Source organism: Mus caroli, chromosome 14, assembly GCF_900094665.2.
Source record: "Mus caroli chromosome 14, CAROLI_EIJ_v1.1, whole genome shotgun sequence".
Classification (NCBI taxonomy): Eukaryota; Metazoa; Chordata; class Mammalia; order Rodentia; family Muridae; genus Mus; species Mus caroli.
Genome location: NC_034583.1, coordinates 18,995,825 through 19,014,006, shown reverse-complemented (window position 1 = coordinate 19,014,006; position 18,182 = coordinate 18,995,825). Strand labels below are relative to the sequence as shown.

Genomic DNA, 18,182 nt, shown 5'->3' with positions numbered 1-18,182 from the left:
AAAAAAAAAAAAAAAGAGAGAGAGTTTTAAAAAAAATTAAATATAGAGTGTTAGAAAAACTGGTTAGGAATGCAAAGAATGCCAGCTTAAGCAGCTTAGCTGTAATTACACCAGCAGGCAAGAGCTCCCTGGGATGAAGAATGCTCTGGCAAGGAACAAATCTAATCTCAAAGTCATTGATTCACAACATGTCTTAAAAAACATTATGAACAAACATAGGGATAATACTATCATTTTAAGTTTAAAAATCAGCAAGATTTACATCATGCCTAATTTTGTTTCAAAAATATACTCCTTTAAATATCTACAACCTACCTTAAAACAATTGGAGGTGCTAGCATGTTGCAATGAGTACTGGTTAAACACACTGACCATATTTAATAACTGATAATACACTAGCTATACATGAATTCATTGTGTTCACTTCTATTTCCAATCAAGCTTTTAAAGCCTTTACTTTTGCAAAATCTATCCAAAGCCATGTGAATGAACACATTTTTGTTTTTCAGTAATAAATTATGCCACTTATTTGACACTTACACTTATCATACACTTAGCTTAATAAGAATGTACTTATACCACTCAAGCTAAGATTGTTGCAGTCACTCAACAAGTGTGTTCACTACTACCAAGCAACAATGTACCCTAAGGAGAATAAGCACAACACTGCAAACCTTAAATACCCCAAATGTTTACTACACTACTTCGAAAAATTCTCAACTCTGGTAGTGAACAAAACCTGATGTGCAACCCTCATATGGTAAAATGTAGAAGAGACACAAGAACTGAGACCAGGTTACCAACAAGGAATTCCTCAATCGTTCGCAGCCTTAGCTGACCTGGAACTTGCTTTGTAGATAGGCTGGACTCAAGCTTACACAACCCCTTCTAAGTGCTACAATTACAGGTCCATGCCATTGCAGCCCAGCTACAACTCCTCAATCTTGAAGCACTTCTAAGTTTCAGGTTCCTCACATTTAGAAACCCCTGCACACTGCTGCATGTCTGCAATACCAATGCTCAGGGGAGAAAGAAAAAACAAAAATGAAACCACAAGAACAGGTGAACTAAAATAGTTGCTCTCACCAGAAAATAATTTTGTCCCTGGGGAGTTTTTTGGCAAATGTGCAAGCATTTGTAGTTGTCACCACTTGACTGGGAAGGTGAGCTGCTACTAGCATTTAATAGGCAGACACTAAGAATACTGCTAGTCACCCGAAAGAGGCCTCCCCACAATTCGACAAGTCAAGAGAATACTAAGAAATGAGACTGGTGATGAGAAGAATGTAAACTCCGTGTAAACTCTCAGTATAAAAATCAATAAATTAAAGTTACAAATATATGGCATTTCTCACCTGGGTATTCTGGAAGTAATAGTCAATAGAGCTGCTGTTTTAATAACTCAAACTAGCAAAATCAAGACCACAAGAGAACATGCTAGAAGTATAAAATCTAAGAAGCTTGTCCCATTGAATCAATCTGAATTTTAAGCCAATACCCAGGTGACTGGTATGCACACTCAAGTGCTAGAACAATGAGGCTGCTGGGCTTACATGTCCAAGGTTCTGACCTATCATTGGACACTGGAGAGTTTTCAAAACTCCCCTAGTGGTCCAAAATTGAGCCAAATTTCTAATCTACACTTCTAACCTACACCATCAGTAAGATCTTTTTCATGCCAATGTATCCTATATAAAACTGGCCTTACAAGTTAACAAAACACATTGTGCTAAATCAAGTTCTACCATTGTCTTATTAGAGCCACTGTGATACATACCTTAATCTCAAAATTAAGGTTAAAATAAAAAGAACTACTGATAAAATAATTCATTCTTATGGTTTGTTTGTATTTTGGGATTTTGGTTTTGGAGGGGAGGGTTCAAGACAGGATTTCTCTCTGTGGCCCTGTCTGTCCTTAAACTCAGAGATCCACCTGCCTCTGCTTCTAAGGGCTGAAATAAAGGTGTGTGCCACCCACCACAGCAGACCTGCAATAGTTCATTCTTGAGAACTCATTCACTTCCATTCTAAATCTTACCAGAGCAGCTACATTTAGTTCTTCCTCACGACACAGCTGAACTTTCAAAGCACAAGTCAAGAGAATACTAAGAAATGAGACTGGTGATGAGAAGAATGTAAACTCCGTGTAAACACTCAGTATAAAAATCAATAAATTAAAGTTACAAATATATGGCATTTCTCACCTGGGTATTCTGGAAGTAATGCCTCCAGAGAGGCCTAATTTTATCTTGACCACCAACATCCCATACTGTGAAACAAATGTTCTTATATTCTACTGTTTCCACATTAAAACCTGTAAGAAAAAAAATAACCACTGTGCATAATAAAGTACCACAAAAATAAACCCTTTAATGTTCAATTCTCTTAGATTAGCTTGTTAAGTTTTACCGATATCATCTCTACGATTAACAAAAACAAAATTTAATTTCTCACTGTATAAAGTCATCTATAGATTTTCTTACCAATGGTAGGAATGGTGGTGACTATTTCCCCTAATTTCAGTTTATACAGAATTGTCGTCTTGCCAGCAGCATCCAATCCAACTAGAAGAAAACACCATAGATTTAAAATCTGATCATACATATACATAAGGAAGCAATTCAACAATTTAGTTTTAAAGTAAAAGTTAACTGCTTGATACTTAAGTTGAGTTAAATGTAATTTCTCTCATTTCTGCACCACCCTCCACATCAACACTTCCCGAAACCCTTTTCTCTCTTTAGACCTACAGACCGATGGTTTCCTATCTGTGCCGCAACGCCTTTGGGGGAAGGAGTCAAACAACCCTTTTACAGGGGTTGCCTAACACCATCTGCATAGCAGATGTTTGCACTACAATTCATAACAGCATGAATTTTACAGTTATGAAGTAGCAATGAAAATAATTTTATGATTAGGGGTCACCACAACATGAGGAACTGTATGAAGGGGTCTCAGCATTAGAAAGGTTAAGAACCACTCCTGTAGACAGAGAAAAAGAGTATCTGGCAGACTTGAGTTCGGACCTCTGGGCACTGTGCCACTAAACTAGCTGAGTGCCTTTGTTTGGAGAAAGGGTCTTTTATGTATCCCAGAGGGGCCTCAAACTCATTATGTGGCTAAGGATGCCCTTTAACTCTTGATATTCCTGCCTCTATATTCCTGAATATTAGTACTAGGATTATAGGCAACCTGTGCGTGTTAAGAATGGAAGAAGCCAACATAGTATACCAACTATGCTACATCTCCAGATGAAAAAAATTAATCCTTTGTTTGGTATTTACACATTATATCTTGAACAAATGCTCTTCAAGCTGGAGAGATGACTTTAGTAGTTAAGAGCAAGTACTAGTTCAGTTCCTGGCACCATCAGAGGGCTCACAAGTACTTGTAAGTCCAGCTCTAAGGAATCTACTAATGCCTTCTTCAGGTCTATACTCATGTGTACAACCAACATATGAACACACATATACACATAGTTAAAAATTAAGTGTGGCAAGGCAGTGGTGGCACACGCCTTTAATCCCAGCACTTGGGAGGCAGAGGCAGGAAGATTTCTGAGTTCGAGGCCAGCCTGGTCTACAGAGTTCCAGGACAGCCAGGGCTACACAAAGAAACCCTGTCTCAAAAAAGAAAAAAAAAAAAAAAAAAAAAAAAAAGTGTGAAATCTTTTAGAAAGTTGGTAATGCTAAGGGGTAACATATATAACTATGTCCTAGTCTCCTGAGACTAATTTTGCCACCACCTAAATCTATATCAACATCAAATATGCATAAGTAAGATTCAAAGTCTTGATTTGTGTTATAAAAATGGTCCTATTATATTCTTCTCTAATTCTTAATTTTGTTGTCTTGTTTTCTGAACCAGGATCTCATGTAGCCCACCCTGACCTCAAATTCATACTGTACCAAAGCTGGCTGGGATATCCTGATCCTCCTGTCATTATCTCTGAAGTGCTAAAACTACAGGGATGTGCTAAATTATGTCTCTGTTCTTAATCCATGAGACCCAGTTAAGTAGGGGGATATGCTTGTTTATGGGATATAACATATAAACCTCTATTATAGTAGTAGCGAAGAACAAATTAAATGTGTTTAAGTATAATTCTCAAAACCTACATCTTTTGTATACTAAAGCTCTCATAAAGAAAAGATCAATAATTAATAACTTAATTGAATTTATTTTTGTTTTGTTTTATGAGACATGGTTTCTCTGTATAGTACTGGCTGTCCTCGAACTCAGAGACCTACCTGCCTTTGCCTCCTGAGTGCTGGGATTAAAAGCCTGTGCTTCCACTCTTGGCCCTACTTTTTTTTTTTTTTTTTCTTTTTTCTTTTAAAGAACATCTCATTTGGCTGCATGCACTTATTTTATCCCAGAATTTAAAAGATTTGTAACTAAATCAACTGAATACTAGTTTAGGCAAAACTACCTACTTAATGTTTAATTCAAACCACAACTTAACATGTGAAAACAATGCTAGCAGGTTTTAGCTTCACTCATCCAAGTTTCTATTCCTGGGCAATTAGGTGTGACTTTTTTCACATCTAATGAAAAGCTACAGGAATTGGATTTCCACCTATAAAATAGCCTTTTCTACTCTGTATTCTGCAAACAGTAGCATCTCTCTGGAGATGCTGTTTAAAAGAAAAGGAAGTTACCACTCCTCTTGGTAGCAACAGGAAAGGCTTAGGGCTTGACAGCATGAACATGGTCTATACTCCCACCAGTATTAAGAATCTAACTTTGCTAGTGTGGGAGGAGAAGGGGTGTGGAGGGGGCAGAGAAGGATGGGAATCAAGCAGCAATTCGTTTTCTTATACTAATGCTCTCTAACTGAACCCTGACTCCCATACCAGTTTTCTTCCTTCCAATGTACTATGACATATATTAGTCAGAATGACTAGTTTATCCTTACTTACAGACCCTACAAAGGTTAGTTAACCTCTCACAAGGGTTAGTTAACAGTTACACAAAATGCTCTCTCAAATGTGCAACAGTATCAAATCTGAGGGTGGTAGCTAAATGGTAACTTCAGCAAAAAAAAAAGGGGGCGGGAGGAGAAAGGAGCAAAAACCCAATCAGATCTTTCAATTCTTCTATGAAGTGTTCTTGTAAGACTCTTTTGGGTGATTACAATCAAATTTTATTAACACCAAAATTCACTTTAGGGCCAGATGGGGTGTCACACCTTTAACCCCAAAGCTTGGAAGTCAGAGGCAGGTGAATCTCTGAGTTTGAGTCTATACACAAAGCTGTTCACAAATATGCACAATGACATTATTCATGAGAACTAAAAATAACTATGAATAACCAACTTCCACCAACTGATAAATGCATAAACAAACTACGGTTTTCTACATGATGGAATTACCATTTGGCCACAAAACGTCACAGAATGCTAATACTTGTTACACAAACTTTGGAAGAAAAAAAAAACATGCCAAGTGAAAACACCAGAAGTAAAACAGCCATATATTATCCATTCCTTCAGCTGAAATACCCAGAACAGAAAAAGCACACAAAGTTATTAGTGATTGCCATGGATGGTCAAAGAGGGAAGTGGGAATGACTGAGAAAAAAGTCATGGGATTTCATGAAAATACTCCATTTGACAGTGGCAACTGTTACACAACTTTGTAGACATAATAATGATTCTCTAGGAGTGGCACTTTTTTTTTTTAAAATCACAGTTTAATTATTTGTGTGAGTTTCCATATGTATGTGTGCACACATGCACAGAGTGGTGTGAAGGTCAGAAAACAGCTTGCAGGAGTCAATCCTGTCCTTCCACCATTCCACTCTAGGGACAAATTCCAGTAGTCAGGCTTGGCAGCAAAGGCCTTAATCTGCTGGGACATCTTGAAGGCATTCATGAATTCAAACCCAGCCTAGGCTTTATGTGACCTTGTCTCACAAAACACCTACCAACTTAAGAAAGCTAATTCTGATGTCAGAGCTCTCAAATAGTATTATATATTGTGATGTTATCTTTAAGATGTTAAGACTATTATATCTTAATATTTTATTTAATTCCTCAGGGATTTGACCAACTAAACAGAAACTGGACCAAACAGATACAGAAAAATAAATTCAGGTTTTGCCAAAATTAATGTTTGGATTTTGGTTCTACCCAACATAATTGAGGGGTATTTTCTTTTTATGAATGAATTAATTAGAAACAAATTATCAAAGGCTAGCAATTATGTTTACAAATAATGGCTTATGAAAAATGCTTGCAATTTATTAAGTAAAAAGGGAACACAATTTTCGAGGAATAAAGCTTTCTAAAATGTGGAGAATAAATGTGACAAGTAGGGACAGGAGCAAGCAGGGCTGGGGCAAGAGGGAGAAAGGGAAGGGGGGAAATTTTGTAAAAAAAAAAAAAAAAAAATTGTGACAAGTAAGTACTGAAGAGACAGCTCACTGGTAAGCATTCGCTCTTCTCCTAGAGGAGACTGGAGTTCAATGCCCACATAAATTATGTAATAATAGTGAAAAGGTTGAGTTACAAGTTACAATCACTTTTTTTCATGTCTAAATTGAACTTAAAAACAAACAAACAAACAAAAGAAAAAATCAGAGCCAGGCAGTGGTGGTGTACACCTTTAATCCCAGCACTTGAGAGGCAGTGGCAGGCGGATTTCTGAGTTCCAGGAGAGGCCAGCCTGGTCTACAGAGTGAGTTCCAGGACAGTCAGGGAAACCCTGTCTCCAGAAAAAACAAACAAACCATCAGAACCCAGAATTACCTAATAAAAGGATATATAAAATAAAACATCTATCTAACTTAAAGCCTTATGTTTTAGTACAATTATTACTTATTAATATATTTTTAAATGAGCAAATAGAGGCTCCGTCCCAGTACTCAGGAGGTGGGACAGAAATTGAAGGCCATCCTTAGCTACATAGTGGCCAGCCTGGGCTACGTAATTACATGAGACCCTGTCTCAAAGAACTTGCAAGATGGCTCAGTAGGTAGAGACATTTTATCCCCAGAAGCATTCTCACCAAGTCCAAAGAAAATAGGTTAAAATTAGCAATTCCTCTACAAATATATTAGTAATTTCAGAAAAAAATGAAATACTCATTTGCCTTTTCATAGAAGACATACATACAGATATACAGACAGACCTAGCTTACAATTCAGAGCTACTGCTCTCTAACTCTGGCTACCTGAGTGCTCTAAGACAAAAGCCGGTTGTCCTCGAGTTTAAGTGTAATATTATTCAAACAAGTAAGCTTTCCTTACAAATACCGAGTGCATCATTTCTGTTGGTCAATTGTCTGTAAGGTGTTACATTCAATATAGTGTATTGGCTATGTATTTGTTGGTGTCTGAAGCACAGTATTCCCCTGTTCCAGCCTTCTTGGTGCTTCATTATGGACACTGACCATCATGCTAGCCCTGGCTAGGCTTATTTTTTTTTAATTATGGTTAACTATTAGCCATATCTTCCAACATCTCAAATTAACCTTGGGGGATCAGCTAGTATATAAATTAAGTTTTCATTTCCACAGTAGTTGGGCAAACCAGACACACCGGCTAACTGTCTTTTTTTTTTTTTTTAAGATTTATTTATTTATTATGTATACAGTGTTCTGCTTGCATTTATGCCTACATGCTCCAGATCTCATTATAGATGGTTATGAACCACCATGTGGTTGCTGGGAATTGAACTCAGGACCTCTGAAAGAGCCGCTAAGCTCTTCACCTTTGAGCCATCTCTACAGCCCTAATTATTGTTTCTTTATACACTTCTAAACAGTAATCTAGGGCTGGAGAGATGGCTTAGGGGTTAAGAGCACTGACTGCTCTTCTAAAGGACCTGAGTTCAAATCCCAGCAACCACATGGTCGCTCACAACCATCCTTAATGAGATCTGATGCCCTCTTCTAGTGTGTCTGAAGAGAGTTACAGTGTACTTACATACAATAATAAACCAAAAATAAATAAATAAATAAAACAGTAATCTAGGAGCACAGATGTATCTCAATGGTTATGTAAAGACCCTGATTTTGATCCCCAGAACTCCCCCACCACCACCAAAAAAAAAGAAGAGCCTGTTAATGAAAGAGAGGAAAACAAAATGATCATTTAGGGTGAGGCTAGGCTAGAGTACATGAACAAGGTTCCATTCTCAAACCCATACCACAAAGTAAACACATACACACACACAGAAGCACAGCACATATGCACATATTTATATACAACAATTCATTAACTAGAATTCCCAATACTCAAATGGGGAAAGTTATCATAAAAGTGATTATTAATGACAAGGTCAATCACTCATAAAGCCACAAAGACAAAAACCAAAACTCAAAACGTAGGAATTACCAGACTTCCAAACTACTGTGTTCCCAGTTCACACACAGAACGGACATTTATACTTCCTCTGATGAGTTACCATAAAAGTTGACTTTATGACTAGACTGCTTTAAACAAGGAAAACTAGTATTTCTAAATTACAGTATAAAATAAGAACAGCAAAGCGAGAGCATTCATCCCATGGCTGCCTTTCAGTTCTAAATCTGCTGGTTTACTACCTTTGCTCTTTCAAACTAATTTTATCTAGCTGGATTGGATAATAATAAAATTAGAAAGTCAACTTTTAGAAATGATTTTATTTTTAAACCAGATAGTTCTAAGGAACCTTAATGAAGCTATTAAAAAAACACTGTTTAAGAACTGCTTCTCTGTAACAAGTTTTATTGCCCAGCAGAGACCATTTAATTGGGCACAAGCATGACAAGTGTACACCTGTAATCCCAGCACTTGGCAGGCAGAGGGAGGTGGGTATCTATGAGTTTAAGACCCATCTGGTCTACATAGCTACACAGTGAGTTCCAGGACAGCCAGGGCTATATAGAGAGACCCTAATGTCATTTTAAAACAAAAACAACAAAAAGAATAGCAAACCTGAGCGAGTAAATACTTAAATAAAAAGAGTAAACCTAAACGGTGACTTCCACCCCTTCCGTAATGGCAACCAGCTAACTGCTGTCTACTTCCATTCTCTTCCAATTGGGATGGACAGGAGAGTTTCTCAAGCATAGTGCAGGGCTTAAATCATCATTTCACGCTTCTCCCTCCATCTCTTTAGCCATCACAAGACTCTGACAATGACAGTAACATCGACAATAAATTCTCTTTTTCAGTAACACAATCCTGTACTGGATAATCTCTAAGAAACCCATTTATCACAGTGCAAAGTCCTCCCTTTGACTTCAGCCTTTTTCATACTGCCAATTTCTAACCAATTAAAGCTTAAATAACATGTCTGCCCTCCTAAAATAATTGTCCTTTTCATAAAGAGTATCTGCAAAACTATGAAAGAAAACATTTTCACTTAGCTTTGTGAATGGATCACGAACAATTGTTTTTATGAATTGTAAAGAAGCTGAACAAACTAACAATAACCAACTTGTACAGCCACGCTCTGCAACACTACGGAAACTGACGCGCTCCATAGGAGTGGGTGCTCAAAATAATCCTTTTCTCCTCACACTCAACAAGTGTCAACATTCAGTGTTCTCGGGGCTTTTTAAAAGGCATCATTCAGGTCCTTGCAACTCAGCTGTGAGGTAGACTGCTGTACTAAGGAGAGACCACTTTACAATGCCCAAGCGAAAGGCCTCCGCTGGGCAATAAAACCTGTCACAAAGAGGCAGCTTCTTAAACTTTTTTTTTTTTTTTAATTTGTAGCTCAATTAAGGTGCTTTAGAACTATCCGGTTAAAAAAAGATTTCGTTTCTAAAAGCTTTTGAATTTTATTATTATCCAGGCCAAATGGATAAGATTCGTATGAAAGAGCAAAGATAGCAAACCAAACAGGTTTAGAACTGAAAGACAGCCATGGGATAACTTCCATTTTCACAGAATAGGCTTCATAATCACGAGAAAGAAAGTCGAATCCAGGGCAAGGCAAAGTTAAGCAAAGTGAGCTCAGAAGTCTCCGGACTTTTTTTTTTTTTTTTTTTCGAACCTTGGGTAGCACCAAGTGTGACTTCGCCACAGTGGGCCTGGTCACTTCCTGCCCCAGGCGGCTCCTGGTCCGGGTCACATACCGATGGTGTGTGCACAGGGCGTACACGACCAAGAAAGGGGGAGGAGGAGGAAGGCTGGAATAGGCCAGCTTCACTCTCGGCCGCTGCCCATCGCCAGGAAAGTGAGGTGGAAGGAAGATTGCACCCTGAGAACGGCACCTTTAGAATGAGCTCCGCCAGTGTGAGCTAACCCTACATCTCCGCTCAATCTCCCCAGGCTCTCAATTACATCAGGAAGAGAAAGGCACGCAAAGCCAGGAGCGAGGAAATCTGGCCCAACTCTCTGGCTCAGCCTCTGTGGGAAACAAACCCCTCGCCCCCATTGTTCCCCGGAACGATGCTTCTTGATCGCCCTCCCCCACCGCAGCCGGAGAAGGCTGGGCGCGGGGCCACGGGCTGGCGAAGACACATGGCCTTCCCCAGCCCCGGCCCCTCACTCACCCATCAAAATGCGCATCTGCTTCTTGCCGAATAGGCGCGAGAAGAGAGAGGAGATGGTGAGTCCCATAGCGGTGGTGGCACTTGACGGTCAAAAGGAGGGGGTCTGGTGCGCCCTCGGGCCTTCACGGTTCCGGCTCACAACCGAGTGGGCGGAGGAGAAAACGCTGAAGACGGGTCTCGCAGGCTGGAGTGTCGGCGAAGCCGCGGGACACGACGTAGCGGGACCAGGACCTGCTAGGCGTCTGGTGCGGTGGCTGTGGCGCGGCGTTAAATGTTCGGCTGTGCCACGTCACACGGCGGCCGCGGAGACTCAGGCGGCGGCCCGCCCGCTCCAACGCGGACAGAATCGCGTCAGCGCTGCCCCACCCCCCTGCGTTGCAGGCGCCGCCCGGGCCACCGCGCCTGCGCGCAAAGGGCCTGAGCCCGCTACGCCGACGTGCGACCTACAGGACGTGGAGCCCAGCAAAGACGGTTGGCACAGGCGGACGGAAGGACAGGCGGGCTCCCATGAGTCCTTGCTGCATCTCGTCCAATGGGGTTCGAAGTGAGTGGCTTCCGCCCGGATGAATAGTAGTAGTCCAAGGTTCGGGTAGGCGAGATGTGCATTGTGGGCTGAGTGGTGACGTTCTTGCTGACCTCTGGGTGACTTCTTCCTTCACGGAAGCCTCGGTGGTTTCCCACTCCCACAAATGTAATCGAATCTTGCAAGCGACCAGTATGTTTGTCACAATGAAGGAACGAAGATGGACCCTGTTTTAATAAAAAGTTTCCAGGCTGGGTAGGGACATGCGATGAGACGGATTTCATGTGAAATATCCTTAGTAGCTCGCTGCTTACAGCAAGCAGGGATAGGAGATCCAAAGACAACCCGCACAACAAAGGAAAGTCTTTACTCGTATAGACTTAATTTTATTCATTTTTAAAAAAAAAAACTTATAGACATCTAAAGTATCCTTCTAAGGATAAAGGGGTCTCTGATTTTTGCAGTTGGGTGAAAGTATTAGTAATTAAAGCATGGCTGGCCTTCACAAGGGCAGCATCTGATTCTAGCTTCTCCAGAGAGAATTAAAAACAGACCTGCTGGCAGAGTAAAGGTGGAGAACTCCTAGGCATGACGCCCAGAATCATCGGAATGCTCTGACGGTTTTCCATTCGCCTCCAGTACTGAGGATGGAACCCAGGACTTCAAAGCTTGCTAAGAGCGGTCTACCACTGTGGACAGTTTTCCTTTTGAGATGACAAGCTGCTCTCGAATTTGTGATCCTCCTACATCACCCTCCAGAATGGCCAGGTTTCTTGGCTTGTCCCACCACACCCAGTAGAGTACTAACTTTTTGAGAGGTCAACTAAAGGCTGCGTTTCTGAGACAGGAGCCTTGTCTGCCCTATTCATTCTTATTATTCCCAGAATAATAATGAAGAATTTACTACCGTTTTACTGGTTACAAAATACGGTGTAGGGGGGAGGGGGAAGCAAATTATCTAAGAATGTCACCTTACAACTACTGCTAAAGTTTACCGTTAGTAGCGCCCACAGTTCTACCCTTCCTAGTTAGTGTTCACCAGCTCTTAAGTATTTTCTCTAGGAAGGTACTTTTTGTTTGAGCAGTTCCCTATGTCTTAGGTTCAATGTGTGATGTCTTCTGTTCAGAAATAAGGCTTCCTATTTAATGTTATTGGCAAGAGCCCACCGTTCCTCTTGTCTGAAAGCATTAAGGAAACAGAGAACTTTGCATACTGCAAATAATGACAGAAAGATGACCTATAAACTATGGTATATCCACACTCTAGGATATGAGGAATTAAATCATTACTATACACAGTATCCTAATAAAAATATCTCCAAAGTAGTGTTAGTGGAGTGGAAGACAAATAGTAAATACAGTAAGGTGATATGAAAATAGATTTCTAGGGATATAGCTCAGTTAATGAAAGTCTTGTCATAAAAGCTTTGAGTTCATTCATTCCCCACAGATGGGAGGTGGTGACAGGATGATCAGAAGACCAAGGATATGCTCCACTGCAGAGTACAGGCTGCAGAGGCCAGCCTCAAGTACATGAGACTGACTCTAAAACAAAACACATGTTTCTGCCATCTGTGATAAGACACATTTGTAATCCCAGCTCTTGTCAGATAGAAAGTGGAGGATCAGGAAGACAAGGTTATCAAAGCCTGAACTCTATGAGAACCCAGCAATAATACAGTTTATCACTGTGTATATTTGTATGCAAGCATGTGGACACAGCACAGGAATTTAAAATAGTAAAATTCAGTAGTCATTAGCAGTTACCTGATTAACTATGAAGGAAGGAAAACTTTGAAAGGGTCAAAAAAAAAAAAAAGAGCTTTACTTGTACTTTAAAAAAAATCACTTTACTGAGATATAACTTCATGCACTGATTTGCCAATTTTAAGTGTACAATTTAATAACATATAGTCTGCCATATAACTGTTTCTAAGGCTGGCGAGCATAGACATAGCCTGACAAGCTTGAGCTATACACACACAGCTTTCTCAGTAATGCACCTTGCAACCTGAGACCCTCGCCTGCATGAAGCTTAGCTCCTGAGAAACCCTTAGAAACCCCCCTTTTGTGGCCGAACATGTAACCAGAAACTAAGGGCATTGGGACAGTCTACTCTACACTATGTCCAACTATCCTGTGAGGGAACGCGCAGGGGAAACTCACCTATTAACTACCCTCTGCCTAGTCATGATGGGGCATGCATATCATTAAAACAAGATGCAATGTAAGAAAGGTCATGTGCAGTGAACAAAAACATAACATCAGCCTATGAATCAAAACAAAAAGCCACCTGCAAACCACGCCTAGAAAAGAACTCCTTCTTTCCTTGGGCCTGCAAAAGGAAGCCCCAAACAGTAACCGTGGCTCAATGGAGCCAGCAGCTCCCCTGTAGCGTATGGACTCTATATTTTTACTTGGCCTTGAATAAAATAATTTGCTATGTTCTTATTCATGAGACCACTGGTTCTATTTCTGTTATCCACAAAACAAATTTACCCATACTCCTTTGTACTTAACCTCTCTTTGCTAACAGCCTCTAGTCAACCACACTGACACCTGATCTTTATTCACTGAGCTATCTCCCTAGCCCTTATTTAATTTTTTTAAAGTCCAAAGCAAAAAACCAGATAGCTTTTAAAAAGTCATAATAGGGGCTGGAGAAATAGCTCAGTGGTTGAGAGCACTGACTGCTCTTCCTAAGGTCCTGAGTTCAAGTCCCAGCAACCACATGGTGGCTCACAACCATCTGTAATGGGATCCTATGAACTCTTCTGGGGTGTGTCTGAAGTCAGCTACAGTGTACTTACATATAACAATAAATAGATCTTTTTTAAAAAGTCTTAATAGGGAAACACACAAACAGCCTAGATTACACTTGCCACTCTTCCAAGTGTCTTCCTCTCCCACCCACTCTCCCTGTGTCTCTACCTGCCCCCATCTCTCCCAGAGGCTCATTGATTCCAAGGGCCCCACACTTACTATGGTAGGCTCAAACTCAGGGCTTCATGTATGTTAAAAAAAAAAAAAATTATCAACTGCGCTATAACCCCAGCACTAAAAAGATCTCAAGTTTAGTCTTTACATTTCTCCAAACTATGTGATCCCTCTCCCCCACCTCCAGGCTTTAGGGCTGGATTTCTGACCCAAGCACCCAGGAGAACTTTTGTAGCTTCTTTAGTTAAGAAGAATAAATGGCTCAGTAGTTAAGAGCAATGACTCCTCTTCCAGAGGTCCTGAGTTCAGTTCCCAGCAACCACATGGTAGCTCCTAACCATTTGTAATAGAATCTGATGCCCTCTTCTGGTATATACTCACATATATAAAATAAGTAAATCTTTAAAATAAATAAATAAAAATGATCTATTATTCTGTTCATCTCTTTAACACCTAAAACAAACAAAAGGAAAAGTAATATCAAAACATATTTTTAGACTTTTAATTAAGAATATGCTATATATCAAGTAGGCAACTGATCACAAAACAATATTAACTGTAGCTGCCAGCGACCACAGGTTACATCTAGCCTGCTGGAATGTATTCTGCAGATAAGGTTTTTCAGGATCAGAGAGATTGAAGCACACACCTAAGCTCACATTGTAAGGGAAATGGAGTTAGGACAGTAGCCCATTTCTTCTGATGATAATATTATGTACCCACTATGCACAATGACTTGTTACTTGAGAAGTAAGGAAACTGAACCCTGGGCGGGAGGGGGATTGCTACTGTTTATTCAGGCCAATTCTATACTTCATTTCCTATACCTCATTCGTCCTAACCACTTGAGGTAGACGTGGTAACACTGTCCAAATTTCAACACACCAGTTCATTCCTCACGCCCATCTTCCCTTCCCCCACTTTTTACCTGCATATATGTAAGCTTATGTATGTGCTGTATGTTTGTGGTTTATATGTCAAGTGCATCATACACATTTAAAGGCCAGAAAAAGACATCAGGTATCCTGTCATTCTTCACAGTACTCCCCTGAGAAAGGGTCTCTCACTAAAACTGAAGCTACGCTGGTACCCCAGAATGCCCCAGTCATTCTCTTGCCCTGTTCCCACAGTTCTAGGGTTACAGGTGCATGTAACTTTAAATTCTTACAAGGATGCTAGGAACCAACGTGGGCCCCAGTGATTGTACAGCAAGTCCTCTCACCCACTGAATTCTCTCTCTAGCACCTTGCTCTTTCTAATAGCATCTAACTTTATAGCCCAGAGCTTGAACTCAAGTTCCTCTTGCTTCAGCTTCTCAGTTGCTGGATTACACACCTATCTCTAACCAATCGTTCTTTTTTTTGTTTTTCGAGACAGGGTTTCTCTGTGTAGCCCTGGCTGTCCTGGAACTCACTTTGTAGACCAGGCTGGCCTCCAACTCAGAAATCTGCCTGCCTCTGCTTCCCGAGTGCTAGGACTAAAGGCGTGTACCACCATGCCCGGCTGACCAATCACTCTTCATGACATCCCTTTGCTTACAAATGTTGCACATATCGTCCGTTTGGGTTTAATGCTGTAGGCATTTCTACACTTCAAGCTCATGTAAAAAACCTGGGACAGTGGTGCACGTCTGGAGTTGTACTACTCTGGAGGGTGGGATAGGAGGATTGTGAGTTCAAGACTACACTTGGCTACTTAGCAAAAACCAAAAGGGAACTACATATTTCTTAACATTCAAACATTTGAGAGGATATACTCTATAGTGCTAGTATCTAGCAGTGATAATGGTTATGAAGGACTACAGAGACAGACATTGCACTGAACATACAGTAATCCATTGGATCCTCTTACTTTGCCTAGTGGTAACTCGTCTACTGTGCATGAGGCTCTCTGATCAAATTCAAGTATTGCAAATAAATAAAACTTAATCTCAATTTACCATATATCACTCACTGTTCAGAAAATACAAGCGACATGGTCTACTAATTGCTGTACAAGCAGTGGAATTTTTGCCCTTGCTTTCCCCTTGGCTTTGTAAGCTGTATTGCTAATCTCATTTTCTTACGTTACTTCATTGCTCATCTTCTGAACATTACTTATCCTCAGTGGTAGAAAAGTACCTATGCCTCAGTGAAGAGTCTCACCCACCTACCTTTTCTCCTGTAGGCATCGGTATGGATTTTTTAGTCTTTATCTAGCCAGGTCAGTGAGAAACCCTGTCTCAAAAACACAAACCAAAACACCAAGCATGGTTCCTGAGGAACAGCACTCAAAGTTGGTTTTTTTGTGCACCCGTACAAGTGCCCATCCATACATTAGGCTGGGCATGGTGACAATGCCTTTAATCACAGCACTAGGAAGGGAGAGACGCGGAATCTCTGTGAGTTCAAAACCAGTCCAGACATTAGTGAGTTTGAGAATGTTGAGAGCTACATAGAGACACCCTGCCTCAAAAACAAGTAAACTCAAACGCAAATACCCATAATGAGCACCACATATAAACCGCTTTAAACCTCGGTACACTTCATTTCACTTCATTGTCTCTGCCTTCTGAGCACTGGGATTAAAGGTGTACACCACTGGCGTCTGGCTAGGATCTCATCATTTCACCTGTTTATAATAAAATACACACAAAAAGGTTTGGATTTTCATTTCATTTGGAAAAAAAAACTATCTAGAAATAAAATATTTTAATAATGTACAAGTTTCATTATGTATGTTTCTCCAAGTATTGCAAATATAAGAAATCCAGGTTAGGGCTGGGCACATAGCTCAGTTGGCAGAGTGCTGGCCTAGATGCATGGATCCTTGGGCTCAGGCCTCAGCACTGAACTAGGCATGGTGGAACAGGCCAGCAATCTCCACGCTGAGGCGGTAGAAGCAGGAAAAGCAGACGTTCAAGATCATCCATGGCTACACATGGAGTGTGAAGCCAGTCCAGGATACACGAAAGCTTGTCTCCAAAACAACACCAACCAAAAAAAAAGACACATAACACAAGCTACCTAAGTTTTTTAAAATCCAAGGCCTTTAATTCAAGCTTTGGGTAATGACCATAAATGCCTCCACAAACCCTCTTTTCCACGGTAAAGAGAAGGCACTAGGCATTACAGAACACTCTAAAGCACTGATTCCTTCTGATGCTGGTGGAGATAACACATTAAACAAACCGCAGGGTTTGAATACTAAACTCCTTAAAAACAATGAAAGAGCCTAGCGGTGGTAGCACACGCCTTTAATCCCAGCACTCGGGAGGCAGAGGCAGGTGGATTTCTGAGTTCGAGGCCAGCCTGGTCTACAGAGTGAGTTCCAGGACAGCCAGGGNCCAGCCTGGTCTACAGAGTGAGTTCCAGGACAGCCAGGGCTACACAGAGAAACTCTGTCTCGAAAAAAACCAAAAAAAAAAAAAAAAAAAAAAAACCAAAACAATGAAAGAGACAATTCTGAAACTGACATAAAAATTTAAGTTAACCATTCAGTCTTCCTTGGGTTTCCAATGCATAATTTGAAATTAAGAGATAAAGTAGGTGAATATGATTTGGTTTTCACCATGTGTTGAGTTTCTGTTATATGTGGTAAACATAAAGACAGCATTATCATGCTAATTGATATTTCATGTTTTTCTTTAGGTGTGCAAAATAAACTTCAAATGATATATCCTGTAGAAGTATATTTCAAAAATCCTTGATATAACACTAATGACTTTCATATTCATGTCACAAACTGTATATAAATTGTGAAATTATTAAAATACATTTTTTTGAAAAATAATAAGATGACCATTTCTACGTAAATAAAGTTTCCCAGAAAGTTATGAAGCACTTTAGCATATAAAAGTAGTTGCCCCTTTCTGAAAGGTCCGTACTGTTTCACAGAATAACCCATTCAGTCCAGACAAATGATTTCATTCAAATGCCATACTCTTCCTAGGACAGTGGTATGCTTCAAGAGACTGTATCCATGAGTAAGAAAGGGGCACCCTAGATATGAGACCACAGTCACACACACAGAGAAACCTTCTTGGATCAGGAATGCCCTTGAAAATAACATCAAAAGAATAAGAGATGGCTTCTGAAGCCACCGTGTGGCTGCTCAGAAGGGCAGGTACTTAAGTCACAGCTATTTACACATATGCTGCTTTGTGTGTGCCTACCTGATCAGTGGCTTCTGCAACATTCCCATCTGAAACCAAACTATCTCATTCTACTTTTGGCAAGGTAGTACAAACAAAA

The 18,182-nt window shown here is 40.3% G+C and overlaps 1 protein-coding gene across 1 annotated transcript in view; it reads right to left on the bottom strand.

Moving 5' to 3' along the window:
• Arf4 (ADP ribosylation factor 4) overlaps nt 1-10,865 on the bottom strand; it is a 17,680-nt gene extending 6,815 nt beyond the window's left edge. Inside the window, exons 1-3 of the mRNA XM_021182009.2 lie at nt 10,491-10,865; nt 2,484-2,564; nt 2,205-2,314 (exon numbers count right to left, since the gene is read on the bottom strand). Of these exons, the coding sequence (XP_021037668.1) occupies nt 2,205-2,314; nt 2,484-2,564; nt 10,491-10,557 (258 nt within the window). The 5' untranslated portion in view covers nt 10,558-10,865. The remainder of the gene's footprint in view (nt 1-2,204; nt 2,315-2,483; nt 2,565-10,490) is intronic.
• Nucleotides 10,866-18,182: the final 7,317 nt, after the last annotated feature.